General features: G+C 38.1%; 1 protein-coding gene and 1 pseudogene across 8 annotated transcripts in view; both read right to left on the minus strand.

The window, feature by feature from the left end:
- Window positions 1–7,134: 7,134 nt before the first annotated feature.
- Window positions 7,135–8,529, minus strand: LOC101316438 (large ribosomal subunit protein uL1-like; annotated as a pseudogene).
- FGD4 (FYVE, RhoGEF and PH domain containing 4) overlaps window positions 8,298–17,755 on the minus strand; it is a 223,005-nt gene continuing 213,547 nt past the window's right edge. For 7 of the 8 annotated variants that reach the window (XM_019935471.3, XM_073788860.1, XM_033866931.2 and 4 more), the window contains one exon: window positions 14,553–17,464. In XM_019935471.3, the coding sequence (XP_019791030.2) occupies window positions 17,349–17,464 (116 nt within the window). In that variant the 3' untranslated portion in view covers window positions 14,553–17,348. Of the gene's footprint in view, window positions 8,560–14,552; window positions 17,465–17,755 lie in introns of those variants that run through there. The other variant, XM_019935480.3, reaches the window with a different exon arrangement.

Here is a 17,755-nt window from a genome sequence, read left to right on the forward strand (position 1 = left end):
TCCTAGAAATGAAATTGCTAAGTCAAAGGCTGTGCGTCTTTAAAATCTAAATAGATATTGTGTGCTAGTTTAAGTATGTAGGAGTACCCATTTCCTCATACCCACCCTTGGGTAGTATCAATAATTTTACTTTTGCTAATTTAATCAGGTTAAAAAGGATTAATCTCCAAAATATACAGGCAGCTCATGCAGCTCAATATCAAAAAACCAAACAACCAAAGAAGATGTAGCACATATATACAATGGAATATTACTCAGCCATAAAAAGAAACGAAATTGAGTTATTTGTAGTGAGGTGGATGGACCTAGAGACTGTCATACAGAGTGAAGTGAGTCAGAAAGAGAAAAACAAATACCATATGCTAACACATATATATGGAATCTAAAAAAATAAAATAAAAAGGTTCTGAAGAACCTAGGGGCAGGATGCAGATGTAGAGAATGGACTTGAGGACACGGGGATGGGGAAGGGGAAGCTGGGACGAAGTGAGAGAATGGCATTGACATATATACACTACCAAATGTAAAATAGATAGCTATTGGGAAGCAGCCACATAGCACAGGGAGATCAGTTCGGTGCTTTGTTTCCACCTAGAGGGGTGGGATAGGGAGGGTGGGAAGGAGACGCAAGAGGGAGGAGATATGGGGATATATGTTTACGTATAGCTGATTCACTTTGTTATAAAGCAAAAACTAACATACCATTGTAAAGCAGTTATACTCCAATAAAGATGTTAAAAAAAACACGGAAATTTCCTGTTCTTTATGTGTTTGATTAAAAATCTATCCAAAAAATCTTGATGCCAGTAACACTATCTCTATCCCAGTTGTGACAAAATGTCTCCAGACTTTGCCAAATGTCCCTGGGGAGGGAGGAGAAAGGAGATAAAAAACCAGGTTGAGAACCACTGTTCTGGAGTGTGTGTAGGCAAAGAATAGGAATACACCCTGGCCACCCCCCAATTTCCTTTCTCCTTTACAAATATTTTGCTGCTTTGGAAAGGCTTTTTATGGATACCTTAATCCCTTTCTCTCTTCCAACTGGATAGCTGTTTCTGTTTTCATTCTAGTCACCCCAGGACAGGCTGAAGACATACCCTAGAGACACTTGGTGAAGTCTGCAGCTGAGAGGAGAGCAGGAGGGTGTGAGGTCATGGGAGCAGCCCAGAGACGGAGGTCTCCTCTAGACAGGGCTTGTGGTGTCTGGCCTGAGCACAACACTGAAGACTAATGTTCTTCCCTCAGTTTTGACGGTTACAGTGGTTCATAAAAGGGGGGTGGGCAGGTACAGGAAGAAAGGGAAGAATCAGAATCATTTGGGAGAAAATTATACATCCTTGTCCACCTTCCGGCACGTAGAATCAGGCACATCAAAATTGCAGCAAGGTGTGGGATAGGTATGCATGTTTTCAACTCCACACAGAGTAACAATCAGGTGTTACTTCCTCCCACTCTCTCCTTCCAGTTGAACCACCTGCCTAAGAGGTTTTCTGTGACAGACAAATGGATAAAGAAGATGTGGTACATATATACAATCGAATATTACTCAGCCATAAAAAGGAACGAAATTGGGTCATTTGCTGAGACATGGATGGATCTAGAGACTGCCATACAGAGTGAAGTAAGTCAGAAAGAGAAAAACAAATACCGTATTTTAAATTTTTATTTAAAAATAATTTTATTTAAATTTATTTAAATTTTAAATTTTATTTAAAATGGTACAGATGAACCAGTTTGCAGGGCAGAAATAGAGACACAGATGTAGAGAACAAACATATGGACACCAAGCGGGGAAAGTAGCCAGGGGGTGGGGGTGCGGGGGTGATGAATTGGGCGATTGAGATTGACATGTATACACTGATGTGTATAAAATTGATGACTAATAAGAGCCTGTTGTATATATATAAAAAAAGAAGTTTTCTGTGATATATAACCTATTGAGGTGTAGCCCTCAATAACAAGTTAAAGATTTTTTTGAAGCATTATTCAAACTAGTGAAAAATGATGAAAACACTAATTTGAAAAGATATAGGCACCCCTTTGTTCATTGCAACATGATTTATTATAGCCAAAATATGGAAGCAACCTAAGTGCCCACTGATAAATGAATGGGTAAAGAAGGTGTGGTATGATATAGATAATGGAATATTACTCAGCCATATATGCCAGTGCTTAAAGCATGATGTTAAATGAAACTAATAAAACCTCAGACTACAAACAGTGGGTCCCTATTTTATAAACAGATACCTATAATTTGGGGATCAAAAATGAGCTGTGAAGGTCTATACCTTGGATTCAGGGTGGACATATTTGAGGAATTTACTCTGGTGTTTTTAAGGGAAGGAGAATAAGGGGACAGAATTGAGGGGGCAAAGGCAACTGGGAGGACCATAGAGCAGCTACACTGTCAACTGTTATTTCCAGCAGAGCTGGATTAAGGGGTGGACCAGTAGGGGAGCTGTCCATGTTGCCATTGTAGGGGATGTTAAGGTATCAGTGAGCACTGTTGTGGTGGAAAACAGTGATATGGAGAAAACTGTATTTACCAGAATTCCTCTTAGGAACAGAATGTGGTTAAAATCAGTTGTCATAGCTCGAAACCCCCAGGGGGCACTCTTTAACAACAGTACATGGTCTCTAAGCTGCTTTTAGTGAAACTGGGTCCAGCTGATTTCCATCTTTTTATTTTGTGAATAGTAAGTATTGGGTTGGCCAGAAAGTTTGTTCGGGTTTTCTGTAAGATGTTACGGAAAAACCTGAACGAACTTTTTGGCCAACCCAATATATACAACTCTCTTGCCAAAACTGAAGAACCCAGAATACAGTAGAAGAGTTTGCCAGCTGCCCCAAAAGTCTTATTACTCAGTTCTTCCTTCTCTAAGTAAATGTTAAACAAGCATTTCAGTAGCACTAATTTTAAGAGGCACGAAATTATTACTGTACCTGGGAACCTGTATATCCCATTGGTCCCTCATCCCTGGCCTCCTTCAGAGCTCATAAAGATCAGGATTATTGGCAGAAACTGGAAGAATTTTTCTTTGTTGTAAGTTGGTTGTTATGTTGGCCAAGGAAACTTTTGAATTCTAAGATCTAAGCAGCCTATGTTGTATAATTGGGGCTCAGGTGACAAATAGTGATGCAAAATGCAGGAGCTGGGGATGCTCTCTTCTGTGTGGAGCCAAGCTTAACTGCCAGATAATACCCTGCAGCTCAGAGGAAGTTTGAATCTGCCGTGCTGCCGCCACGACTAGTAAATGATGGCAGGTGGTGAATGTCAGTAGCTCCTTAATAATGTCATGTTTCTTCTTAACTTCTAAATATATTTTTTAGGCTTCAGAAAAAAATGGAAAATACAGAGAAGAAAAGTTAGGAAAAAAATCACCCAGGATTCCATTTTATTTTTAAATTTCAGACATTGATCTTTGCTTTGGCTGCTTGAAGTCTGATTTTCTGCTCTAATCTCATACTGGTTTCATGGTTTTCTTGCTTTGGGTTCTGAATTGTGAAATGTGTAACTTGTTCTATTGCACCTTTTCTATTGTTGCTTGAAAACAGTAGCTCAGGTCCTCTGTGGAATTTAGGACTTTTAAAATAAATGAAGGTCTTCCCTGGTGGTGCAGTGATTAAGAATCCACCTGCCAATGAAGGGGACATGGGATCGAGCTCTGGTCCGGGAAGATCCCACATGCCGTGGAGCAACTAAGCCTGTGCAACACAACTACTGAGCCTGTGCTCTAGAGCCCGCGAGCTACAACTACTGAGTCCCGCGCACCTAGAGTCCATGCTCTGCAACAAGAGAAGCCACTGCAAAGAGAAGCCGCATACCGCAATGAAGAGTAGACCCCGCTCACCGCAACTAGAGAAAGACCCAAAACAGCCAAAAATAAATTAAAAATATATAAATTAAAAAATAATAATAATAAAATAAATGAAAATACATTAATGAAGGTCACTGATGCAGCCCTTGGTCTCTCTGTGAGAACACCAAATGCGTGAAGGAGCTCTGGAAGTTGGAAAGGTGAGAGATTTTATCAGCTTGTTATCTCTTTTATTCTCACATGATTTTTTCCTACTCGAATTCCATTAGCATTTCTTGGATCTCTTAAATAAACCAATCATTAATAAATATCAAAACAACCAGGAACAATAATAATTCCTTTAATAAGTTTGAAACAATGTGTAACTTTATAATGTTTTAGATATTGATTTGTTCAAATTTCCACTCTGATTAAAATAGGATGCTTCTCCTGTTTTTCATTTTATAAATCTTACATTAGGTTGAATCACAGATGACAAGTGTGGGATGGGTCAGAAATTTTCCTTGTGAATGTTGACATACACATATTTTGTGACAGTATGGCTAATATATTTAAAAATATCCAGAATATTTTGTTTACAAAGAACATATCTTCTGATTAGAGGAATGACAAAATATGGGGATAGAATTATTTGTATGCTAAGAGAAATTTTAAAAGAAATTTAAAAGGAAACCTACTGTCAGCATATTCAAAGTAATCCTAGACCTTAAATATTGACACAATAAGCAACTAGCATATATACCCTGATACCAAAACCAGACAAAGATGTCACAAAAAAAGAAAACTACAGGCCAATATCACTGATGAACACAGATGCAAAAATCCTCAACAAAATACTAGGAAACAGAATCCAACAGCACATTAAAAGGATCATGTGGGGTTTATCCCAGGAATGCAAGGATTCTTCAATATATACAAATCAATCAATGTGATACACCACATTAACAAATTGAACAAATTGATAAAAACCAAATGATAATCTCAATAGATGCAGAAAAAACTTTTTACACTCATTTATGATAAAAACCCTCTAGAAAGTAGGCATAGAGGGAACTTACCTCAACATAATAAAGGCCATATATGACAAACCCACAGCCAATGTCATTCTCAATAGTGAAAAACTGAAACCATTTCCACTAAGATCAGGAACAAAACAAGGTTGCCCACCCTCACCACTATTATTCAACATAGTTTTGGAAGTTTTAGCCACAGCAATCAGAGAAGAAAAAGAAATAAAAGGAATGTAAATAGGAAAAGAAGTAAAACTGTCACTGTTTGCAGATGATGTGATGTGATACTGTATATAGAGAATCCTAAAGATGCTACCAGAAAACTACTAGAGCTAATCAGTGAATTTGGTAGAGTAGCAGGATACAAAATTAATGCACAGAAATATCTTGCATTCCTATACACTAATGATGAAAAATCTGAAAGAGAAATTAAGGAAACACTTCCATTTACCATTGCAACAAAAAGAATAAAATACCTAGGAATAAACCTACCTAAGGAGACAAAAGACCTGTATGCAGAAAACTATAAGACACTGATGAAAACATCAAAGATGATACAAACAGATGGAGAGATATACCACATTCTTGGATTGCAATAATCAACACTGTGGAAATGACTCTACTACCCAAAGCAATCTACAGATTCATTGCAATCCCTATCAAATTACCAATGGCATTTTTCACAGAACTAGAACGAAAAATTTCACAATTTGTATGGAAACACAAAAGACCCCGAATAGCCAAAGCAATCTTGAGAAAGAAAATGGAGCTGGAGGAATCAAGCTCCCTGACTTCAGACTATACTACAAAGCTACAGTAATCAAGACAGTATGGTACTGGCATAGGAACAGAAATATAGATGAAGGGAAGAAGGGAGAAAGCCCAGAGATAAACCCACGCACATATGGTCACCTTATCTTTGATAAAGGAGGCAAAAATATACAATGGAGAAAAGACAGCCTCTTCAATAAGTGGTGCTGGGAAAACTGGACAGCTACATGTAACAGAATGAAATTAGAACACTCCCTAACACCATACACAAAAATAAAATCAAAATGGATTAAAGACCTAAATGAAAGGCCAGACACTATAAAACTCTTAGAGGAAAACATAGGCAAAACACTCTGTGACATAAATCACAGCAAGATCCTTTATGACTCACCTCCTAGAGAAATGGAAATAAAAACAAAAATAAACAAATGGGACCTTATGAAACTTAAAAGCTTTTGCACAGCAAAGGAAACCATAAACAAGACAAAAAGACAACCCTCAGAATGGGAGAAAATAAATGAAGCAACTGACAAAGGATTAATCTCCAAAATACACAAGAAGCTCATGCAGCTCAATGTCAAAAGAACAAAAAACCCAATCCAAAAATGGGAAAAAGACCTAAATAGACATTTCTCCAAAGAAGATATACAGACTGCCAACAAACACATGAAAGGATGTTCAACATCACTAATCGTTAGAGAAATGCAAATCAAAACTACAATGAAGGGCTTCCCTGGTGGCGCAGTGGTTGAGAGTCCGCCTGCCGATGCAGGGGACACGGGTTCGTGCCCCGGTCCGGGAAGATCCCACATGCCGCGGAGCGGCTGGGCCCGTGAGCCATGGTCGCTGAGCCTGCGCGTCTGGAGCCTGTGCTCCGCAACGGGAGAGGCCACAACAGTGAGAGGCCCGCATACCGCAAAAAAAAAAAAAAAAAAAAAACACTACAATGAGGTATCACCTCACACCAGTCAGAATGGTTGTCATCAAAAAATCTACAAACAATAAGTGCTGGAGAGGGTGTGGAGAAGAGGAAACCGTCTGGCACTATTGGGAATGTAAATTGATATAGCCACTATGGAGAACAGTATGGAGGTTCCTTAAAAAACTAAAAATAGAACTACCATACGACCCAGCAATCCCACTACTGAGCATATACCCCGCGAAAACCATAATTCAAAAAGAGACATATACCACAATGTTCACTGCAGCTCTATTTACAATAGCCAGGACATGGAAGCAACCTAAGTGTCCATCCACAGATGAATGGATAAAGAAGATGTGGCACATACATACAATGGAATATTACTCAGCCATAAAAAGAAACAAAATTGAGTTATTTGTAGTGAGGTGGATGGGCCTAGAGTCTGTCATACAGACTGAAGTAAGTAAGAAAGAGAAAAACAAATACTGTATGCTAACACATATATATGGAATCTAAAAAAAAAAAAAAAAAAAAAACGGTTCTAAAGAACCTAGGGGCAGGACAGGAATAAAACCTGGGACGAAGTGAGATGGTGGCATTGACATAGCTAGTGGGAAGCAGCCTCATAGCACAGGGAGATCAGCTCCGTGCTTTGTGACTACCTTGAGGGGTGGGATAGAGAGGGTGGGAGGGAGACATATGAGGGAGGGGATATGGGGATATATGTATACGTATAGCTGATTCACTTTGTTATACAACAGAAACTAACACAACATTGTAAAGCAATTATACTCCAATAAAGATGTTATAAATAAATAAATGCTGTAGTGCTTTACAATTTTCAAAAAAAGAAAGAAACCTACTGTCAGTATATTCAAAGTAATCGTAGACCTTAAATATTGATACAATAAGCAACCAGCATATAGGAAACACTCAATATTTATTTATTTATTTATTTTAATGGTGGGAGTATGGCATATTAAGCTGTTCCTTAGTAAAGGCACTGGGGCTTGCCCATGGTGCTCTTAATGTACAAAGCCTGGATGTTCCGCCAAATTTTTCTTGAGCAATGACACCAGGAAGTTGACAACTAAGTGGATGCTGTACACAAGCTCATATGTCATCTTCACGTGGCCAACAGCCACTGCCAGACACAGCACCTCCTTCATCTGGAGCTTGATCATGGACTTCATCAACTTTGACCACCATGTTCTCATTGTGGGTCAGCAAGGAAAGGAACTTGCCAGCCTTATTCAGGCCTGGGCCCAGTATTCGTGGGATCTGCTCCATCAGAGACTCTGAAGCCAAAGAGGCATCGTACTTCTTGGCCAGCTTCTTGACCAGTTTCTTATACTTGTTGAGTTTCTTCAGCACCTCGATGTCCATGCGGGGGATATCCACAGCCTTGGCCTCATCACAATACTGCTGGTCCTGCAGAACACATACGGAGAACTTGGGGCAGGGAGTGGACTTAAGCCTGACAGTGCCTGAGAAGCGTTCCTCTTACTGAGAGTCACAGTTCTTCAGGCTGATTTGAAGGGCCACTGGCTCCAAAACCTTCCGGCCCTTGCACTGGTTCCCATACAGGACTTCCAGCACCGCCTCGTAGAGGGTGTTGTGGGAGACTTTGCTGCTCATGGTGCCTTGTGCCACGATAACCGGAAAAGAGCAACACTCAGTATTTAAATGTTGAATGAGTGAATGACTCAAGACAAACTATCTCTTTATACTATTGTTTTTTCCTGGGACAATTTAAGTTGCTTTTCTTTATATATTTTTATGAAATAATTTTTATTTGTATGAAGAGAGATGAAGTAAAGGAAAGTTGCAATTGGCTTACAAAACATCTCAGGAAAATAGCTGGGTTAAACTCCATAGAAACATTAAAAAATTTTATTTGAAATACCTGTACATGTTTTGTGGGTTTTGTTTGTTTTGTTTTTCTCGGCCACGCTGAGCGGCATGCGGGAATCTTAGTTCCCCAACCAGGGATGGAACCAGTGCCCATTTCATTGGGAGCACAGATGTACATGTAGACCTAAACAGAAGTTAGAAATATATTACAAAAACTCTAGTTTACCCTTGTCTAGTTTCTCTATTAACATTTTACTTCATTAGCTTAATTATTCTCTCTCCCTCTTTCATCTCTGAACCATTTGACAGTAAATTGCAGACATGATGCATTTTTACCCTGAAATACTTGAATATTTTCAAGAACAAGGATATTCTCTTACATAACTACATTGCAACTTGCTGAAACAAGAAAATTAACAGATATAATGTGATGATCTAATCCAGATGTTATTAATTTCTCACCAATGGCCTCAATAAAAACTTTATAGTAGAAAAAAATATTCTGGCCTAGGTTCGATCCAGGATTACATACACATTGCATTTAGCTGTAATGTCTCTTTAGTCATTTATTCTGGAAAAGTTCCTCAGTCTGTCTTTGTATTTCATGACCTTAACATTTTTGAAGAATATAGACCAAGTATTCCGAAGAATATTTCTCAGTTTGGGTTTGTCTGTTATTTCCTTATGATTAGGTTGAGGTTCTTCACTTTTGGCAGGATTACCACAGAAGCGATGCTGTGTCCTTAGTGCTTCAGATCAAGAGGCCCATGATACCAGTTTGTCCTTACTGATGATATTAACTTGGTTAAGGTGCTGTCCACCAAGTTTTTCCATTGTAAAGTTATTTTTTTTCCCTTCTGTAATTAATAAGAATTTTGTGGGTACAACTTTGAGACTATGTAGATATACTTGTCTTCAAGAATTTTTTACCCGTTAGTTATAGTATCCATTGATGATTCTTACCTGAATTATTACAATGTTTTGTCAAATGCTATTTTTTTAACTTTCTTATTCCTTCTACATTTACTTGTTTGCATTCTATTATAGGGAAGAGTTTTTCTTTTTACATTTTTATTTACTTGTTGATTGACTGATTGACTGATTTTTGGCCACCCCATGCCACATGTGGGATCTCAGTTCCCCAACCTGGGATCGAAGCCATGGCCTCTGCAGTGGAAGCATGGAGTCCTAACCACTGGACTGCCAGGAAATTCCAGGGAAGAGTTTTTCATTTTTCCTCATTCATTCATTCATTATCAGTTTGAATCCATGTGTTCCTATTTTATTCAATGGATTTTAATCAATTACCATCGTTCCTTCCCCTTCCCCCTCCCACTTCAATGACATGTTCAACTGTCCCAGATTTTGCCAGCTGGAGCCTCTTCAAGCTGACTCCTGGGTCTTTTGACATGTCCCCATCATTCTTTGGGTACTTTTTCACTTTCTGGCATTCTAGAGCTAGAGCAGAGAAAATTCAGTTTGCTCTGCTCTAGCTCTAGAATCAGCTAGTTTTTCAGGGAGTTCTGGTTCCTTTTAGTGGAAATGGTATTTAGAAACCAACATAGGTATGCTCATTGCTACAGGGTTGTTATTGCTTCTAGACCCTCACAGCAGTCAGCTAGGAAATATATGCTCATGTACAACACAAACACACACACATACACATATGTCTATAAATGTATTATAACTATCTATACACAGTTAGCTAGCTAACTTTATAAAATCATGTGTTCATACTGATACCTGTAATTCTAGTCCAACAACACAGAATTTAGTATCACGTTCCTCCTTTTCCATATTGAAACTGCCTTCTCTGACACTGAGAAATTTGGCTCGCATTATGCTCAACCTATTATTTGCTCAGTTGAACTCAGTAAAAGTAATGTTAGAAATGCTAAGTCATACCACTGGGTAAAACAAACCAATGACCTAGAATTCAGTATTTATAATTCGATTTGCCTTTAGTTTAAGCATGTATAGTCAACATACTGTGTTCAAAAGTGTGTATTAGTTCTAATTTTTATCTTCAGAGTGGTTATGTTATTCATTTGCTATTATTTGACATATGTTCATTTGTATTTATATTCCATTTCAGATTTTTTTTTCTTTTTTCTTTTTTTGTGCAGTACGCGGGCCTCTCACTGCTGTGGCCTCTCCCGTTGCGGAGCACAGGCTCCGGACACGCAGGCTCAGCGGCCATGGCTCACGGGCCCAGCCGTTCCGCGGCATGCGGGATCTTCCCGGACTGGGGCACGAACCCGTGTCCCCTGAATTGGCAGGCGGACTGTCAACCGCTGCGCCACCAGGGAAGCCCCCATTTCAGATTTTTTCATTTTTTATTATGTGTGTTTGTGTATATAAAACACTAAGATGGCTCAAAAGTCAAAACTCAACCAAAAAGGTATACTCAGAAAAGTATCAAGATTTTTTAGCAAATATTTTTTTCTTTATTGAGCGTTCCTTCTCCTATATTTACAACTGTGAGCCTGGACCCTTTGGTTCATTCTCCCTGTAGTCTGTGCCTGCCTGCCTTCCACTCCCGAAGCACACACACAGACATACATATACACATACTGATGGAAAAGATATTGAAAAACTACAAGATGATCTTTAGGATGAGGTATGTTTCTTCCACCTTTGGACATGATTCTATATAGAAACAATATACTTAATTTTGTTCAGTGTATGATAACCATATATGTAAGTGATCTAAAAATATTTTTTCTTGTGAAAACACCATAATGGACTACATGGTCCAATCTCACTGTATAAAAGCAGAGTTTCCTTTATTAAGACAAAGCAACCTGGATTTGTTTTTACTTAAATACAAGACCAAAACAACACATGAATCATTTCCTCTATAAGAGAGTGACTCCAGACTGGGAGCTCATTATCCAAACCCTGTGTCAGGTCCACTCTGCCAGCCCCACTTCCTCAGGACATGTATCTTTCATCACCTCTGGCTCCTCTGGAACAGTAACCAGCTGCCTCTAATTGCCTCACAGACCAGGTGTGGTGGTGGTAGTGGTGGTGAGAGTGGGCTGAGACATTATTTAAAAAGCAAGAATCCGTCGTGCGAAGGTTAACTAAGATTTTCACCATTGTATTTTGAAGTCCTTGACTATGTTTTAAACACTATCAGGAATGTAGCTTTGTTATTAAAACAATTTAGCTATATAAAATGTTGATTTCTTTTCCTCTCAGCCTCTATTCCAAAGGTCTATACCCATAACAATTTGATGTTTTGGAAGAACAGTTCTGTTCATTTTTGTAATTTTATATAACCTAGCTTTTGTGCAGCATGCGGGATCTTAGTTCCCCGAACAGGGATGGAACCTGTGCCCCCTGCAGTGGGAGAGCAGAGTCTTAACCACTGGACTGCCTGGGAAGTCCCACCACGTAAGTATTTACTGAGTGCCTACAATGTGCCAATGTGCCAAGCAACCCCAAGTACTGCGGATTGGGGACATCAGTGGTCAAAACAGATAAAAATCCTTACCTTTATGGAGCTTATGTTCTAGCAGGTGTAGACAGACAATAAAAAATAAACAGCTAATTATCTAATTCGTAACAAGATGTTAAGAGCTACGGGAAAAAAAACAGATCAGATTAGGGCAGCATGGGGTGCTGTTGAAGCAGAGGCAGTTAAATGAGGTGGTGGTGAGATCCGAGCAGGCTTTAACTTGCAAAAGCTGTTCATTATGCAGACATCTAGGGAAGGAGCACTGCAGGAAGAAGGAACAGTGTCTGTGATGTAAGGCTGAAGTGTACTTGGCTTGCTTCAGTAAAAGCAAAATGTATGGTACGGGGTGGGAGAGTGGGGGGCGGCAGAGACATAGAACCATGTGAGGGGCAAAGGACTTTGGCTTTTTTTTTTTTTTTTGCGGTACGCGGGCCTCTCACTGTTGTGGCCTCTCCCGTTGCGGAGCACAGGCTCCGGACGCGCAGGCTCAGCGGCCATGGCTCACGGGCCCAGCCGCTCCGCGGCATGCGGGATCCTCCCTGACCGGGGCACGAACCCGTGTCCCCTGCATCAACAGGCGGACTCTCAACCACTGCGCCACCAGAGAAGCCCGAAGCAACATAATTTGATTTGTGTTTTAACAGACTCCCTGGTTGCCTATTTAACAATGGAAGGGTGGAGGGAGGACTGGAAGACTTGAGACTAATTAGAAAGCTACTGAAATAATGTAGCAAGAGATGATGATGGTTTAGGCCAGAATGGTAGATAGCGGTGGAACTGGTGAAAGAGAATCTGAGTCTAGGTATATTTTGAAGGTAAGCTAATATAAATTCCTGATGTACTGGCTGTGTAGTCTCAGAAAAAGAGGAGTCAAAGATGAAAGCTTTTGGCCTAAGCAACTTGAAAAGCAGAGCTGCAATTAACTGAGATGGAGAAAATTATGGATAGAGTAGGTTTTATGGGGAAAGATCAGTTGTTCGGCCTGACTGGAGTACATTCAGGAAAGGATGGGAAGAGAGGAATTGGAAACAGATACAGAAAACTCAACTATTGCTCCAAAAGGGAGGGGAATAAGGCAGCTGGCAGGGGAAGTGAAGTGAAGAGGTTTATTTAGGTTGGGAAAAATTATAACTGATGTGTTTGCTGATAGGCATATTCAGTTAAGAGGGAAAACTGATATCGTATAAGAAAAGGATAATGGCCGGAGCAGCATCCTTGAGAAGGTGCGTAGGGGTAGGATATGGCACTCAAGTAGAGACCGGATTTAAGCAAGAACATGGATGGGCAGGAAGATAGACTACGTGGAACCTGTGCTGGTAGATGGATAGATTCGGTTGTGGGAGGCTGTGGAAGTTCCCTGCCAATTTAATTTTCTGAGTAAAGTAGGGAAGAAGGTCATCAGCTGGGTGGAGGATGAGGGAGAAGGTGTTGGAGGTTTGAGGAGAAAGGAGGTGTGAAATGGTAATCTAGTAATAAATTTAAAATGAGACCAATCAGTATAGCTGTTCATTTTGTTCAGCTGCATGGCTGTAGGCATGGAGAAGAGAGTTGAGTCAACCAGGTTTTGGTTTTGCCAAACAAGTAAGACAAAGCTAGAGAGTGAACTGAATGCAAAGGAGTGACTGTAATGACTGAACTGTAAGGGAGGGTTAAGGGAGGAAGAGAGGACATCAAGAGCTGAGTGACAAATTACTTAACCTCTCTAAACCTGCTTACTTATATGAAAATGTTAAGAGTGCTGTTGTGAGGCTTACGTGGGATAATGTGTTTATAGAATGCTTAACATAGGACCAAGCACTGAGTAAATATGCAATCAGTTTCTCAAGTGAGGTTTCCCATCAGGATCACCTGGGGAATTTTTGAAAATACTCATGCCCACAGCCCAACCCCCACAAATAGAATTTCTGAGGGTGAGGCCAGAGCATGGCTTGGTTTAACTACTCCCCAGGTGATTCTAATGTATAGTCAGGGTGACAAACTTCCCTGTTAACTAAATGATCTCTATTAATAATACTAACAATCACTTACTGAATGTCTCCTATGGGCCAGGCAATATACTATAGTATTATCTCATTTAAGGGCCACAACTTTTCAAGGAGGAGTTCGTGCCTGAAGTGACAAACAGTAAGTGACAGAGCCAGGGATTTCTAGCCAGTTGTCTATGACTAAGTCCCTTCCACTATAAGCTTGCTACTCCAAGAATGGTTTGAGGAGCATCAACACCACCAGAGACCTTGTTAACAACAAATGCCTCATCACTGACCTTGCTAAATCAGAATCTGCATTTGAGTAAGATCTTCAGGTGATTTCTATGTATATTAAAGTTTGAGAAGCTCTGAAATAGGCCACACTGGCTCTCTATGCCACAATTTCCATTCTGGTGTAAGGTGGACGCAAACAAGTCATATCGATGGACCAAGGGCAACAGCTGATGTCAACTGCTTGTAAGTATCAATAAATAGTTCTTCAAGGCCTGAAAAAGGTAATAAATGTCTAAAAAGGATTATCTCTGGAAATATTTTACTTATGAAATAATGCTGAATAATATTATTCTTGAAATATTTACACAGGTTTTGGTGGGATTGGAGGTGGAAAGGAACATCAGTACCTTAAGGAGTAACTTTTTTCTGAATCAACCAAAATTTCTGACAACCAAAATCATTGTGAACTGAACATATATAATCCTAGCTCAAATAACAGCTAAGTCTTTCGAATTCATTTAAAGATGTATTTATTTACAAGATACAAGTGTTTAATATTTAATAGGAATTAAAGTGCTTAATTTTACAATGTTTCCAATTCTCTGCCTTTATGACCAAATATACATATGTTACACAATATATACACTATCTGCAAGTATTTTACATTCATACAGCTAGAAGAGAAAAATTACTTTTTGTGTATACTTTCTCACATTTGAGTTAATTCTAAAATTTTGCTAATATACATTTCAAATTGATCAGTCAACAATTCAAAAACCCAGATAACACTTATTCAAGAATATCAGTCAATTGTCACTCATAAAATGAAATGCTAGTTTGGTACAACAAACAAGAACCTCCAAAGTTTTATATACAGACATGATTGCTAATGAAGGGAGACACCCCTCCCCAAGCGATACATTTCAACATCCATATAATGTGTAATATATAATGTAATTCTGTTATCATAATGGTCCCCATAGACTATTATGTCTCTTCCCAAACCCATATATATATATATATATATATATATATATATATATATATATCACTCTATGTATTTGGTATTTACTTATTCAAATATGCTACAATATTTCTTGATTTAATTTCTCACTAAATCTACCTAATCACACTAATTCAATCTATAATGAATTTTAGGAAGGGGTAAACATCATGTAACTCTCAGTGACCCCCCAATGAGTTAAAAACTATCTTGTAGAAGCCATGTGCTATTTCATCTCAAAAGACAGAAAAGACACTATTTTCTGCCAAATGTTCAGTCCATAAAGTAGAATACAGACCATGATTGACTTGAGGGATTTTTTTATGTCAGTAAACAGTGCAGAAAATAGTCCAATAGAATTATTTCTTTTTTTTAGGTCTAAAGAAAAAGTAATGACAAGATACTAGTGGTATAATTTAGAGGGCAAGGTGAAAGGCCCAGGTGTAATGGATCCCATCAGTGTACAATTACATAGATTTACATCTTGTAGTTTATATCCCTCTGCAGTTTAAGTGTTTTTCATTTATCTTAGCATATATTGCTCTGATTTGGAGTCCAAGGGACTCTTTCTGTCCACCTCTCTGTCTGTCCTTGCTTGTTTCAGTTCCTAATCTTATTCCTCTCTACCACATCAGTAAAGAAAGCAAAGTTACCCTTTCATGACAACATGATTACAGGGCATACATAAGAATGAATTATACTAAAAATCCATGTATATAATTTATGTTAAAATATTTAAGTTAAAAAGAATACTTTCTATAAAAATTTCATTCCTATGGAAAAACAGAATTGGAAATCAACATTGCTTTTACATATATATATGTATGCATAAATTCAGAGAAATGGTTTTAAAAGTATATCTAGTGGTCTTTTATATATCATACTCCTATTTTCTAAATCTGGAGACTCTATAGTAGATAGTAATATGAAAATAAAAAGCAATTTGATTTTACTAAAATTGGATGAGAATGAAAAAGTAACATGATCCACTACAGATGTCCAGTATAGTCCTAAGAATAAGAGCAGGTTAGCCACAGATTTTATATTAATATATTCTTGAAGAATACAAAAGTTAAGAATGAAGACATTACGACATTCTTGCCTTTTGAATTAATTTTAGCTTATAAATACCATGTGATTAATCTTAGACCCGCTAACAGGAACATTATGTGATGTAGAAAGATTTAATGTATTTTCTACTGTGCATTATAGCAAGGATACCTGGAAAAGAAAAAAAAAAAAAAAGAAAAAAAGACCTTTGTTCCCTAGAAGTTTATTTGCTCCTGTTGGTGTCTTTTCCTCAGGATATATCCAGCTCAGGAGAATCATTATTACATATGCTCAGAATAAGAACTTAAGGCTTTGAGTATAACCAGAAATGAGATCTAAAATTTAAAGGGGAATTTAGATCTGTTTCCTGTTTCCACAAAGAAGACAATAAAAAGTGTGGTAATTTAAAAAAACTGTTGTTGTTGTTGTTTTAATTTGGGTAGCTTACCCAGTGAATATAAGTACACCAAGCTACATTAAACTTCATGGAAAATGAAATGTGTAGTGCAGATGTGCTTTAACTGTTTTAACCACCCATACATACCCTTTGCAAAAAAAAAAAAAGCCTTTAAAAAACTTTAAAGTAAAATAAAAAGGATTTTGATGGTTACTTGAATCCAAGGAATAATGTTGTCCCTCCCCCACCCCACCCCCCGCCACACATACGTTCTTTTCCCTGTACTGAGCAATTTGAATCACAGTATCACTCCTAGGAGTTAATTTTCTATACCCTTGTGGCTAGGAACATTCACATTAAAAGTTCAGTGTAAAACCTACCCTGTAGAGTTTTATTGCTTGCATACATGATGGCATTATAGATGCCATTATTACAAAAGTGGCTGGTGGCATTTTTCATTATTGGGTCCCACTTAAAACCTGGAGATAAGTCTGCACTACATTTCATTGGTAGACTTTCAATAAAGCAAAATTTATGTTGAGAAAACTGGAATGTTTTATAAAAAAATAGCAGTTTTATCAAAGAAGTATTTTGTTAAATTTAGAGAAAGGGCACTTTAAAAAAAAGATGATTTAGAGAAAATAAAGAATAAGACCAGAATGGAATGTTGGTTTTAATAGTAAAACAACCAATTATTTTTCTAGGTTCAATTTGTCATGACTGCTCAGGTGTCTCAGAAAGCAAAAGACAGATTATTCTTGCAACCAGACAATCACATTTTGAGGTCTTTTGGTTGAGTGTTTCTAAATGGCTAAGAGTATTCCTTTGCCTTTCTCCAAGTAAAAGCATTCGTGATTCTTTAATAAGAAACAGGTAAGGCTGCTTCATTGCTTCTCTTTGTGCTTGGCAAAAGAACATGTGGAATGTGAAGATGGTGACTGGACAAGCAGAAATTCTCTTCTAATACTAATATTTCTATTTTTTAAAACAAATTAAAGATAATGTTAAGAGCATGATAATAAATATTCTCTTTACATGAGTATTCTTTAAATAATCTAAATTAAATAACATTTGATATTTATTGAGCCAAAGCTTGAATGTGTTCATGTTACTTCCATTCCAGCAGAACTTATTTGTAGGGAAAGTGTAATCTTCTTGTTGTTCAAAATAGTTTTCAAAAATAATCTGGCTCGTAAATCTTCTAATTGGCTTTTACATTTCCATTTTTCTATCCACATTTACAGAAGTCACCTTCTTCTGTTAACC

Source organism: Tursiops truncatus, chromosome 11 (genome assembly GCF_011762595.2).
Source record: "Tursiops truncatus isolate mTurTru1 chromosome 11, mTurTru1.mat.Y, whole genome shotgun sequence".
NCBI lineage: Eukaryota > Metazoa > Chordata > Mammalia > Artiodactyla > Delphinidae > Tursiops > Tursiops truncatus.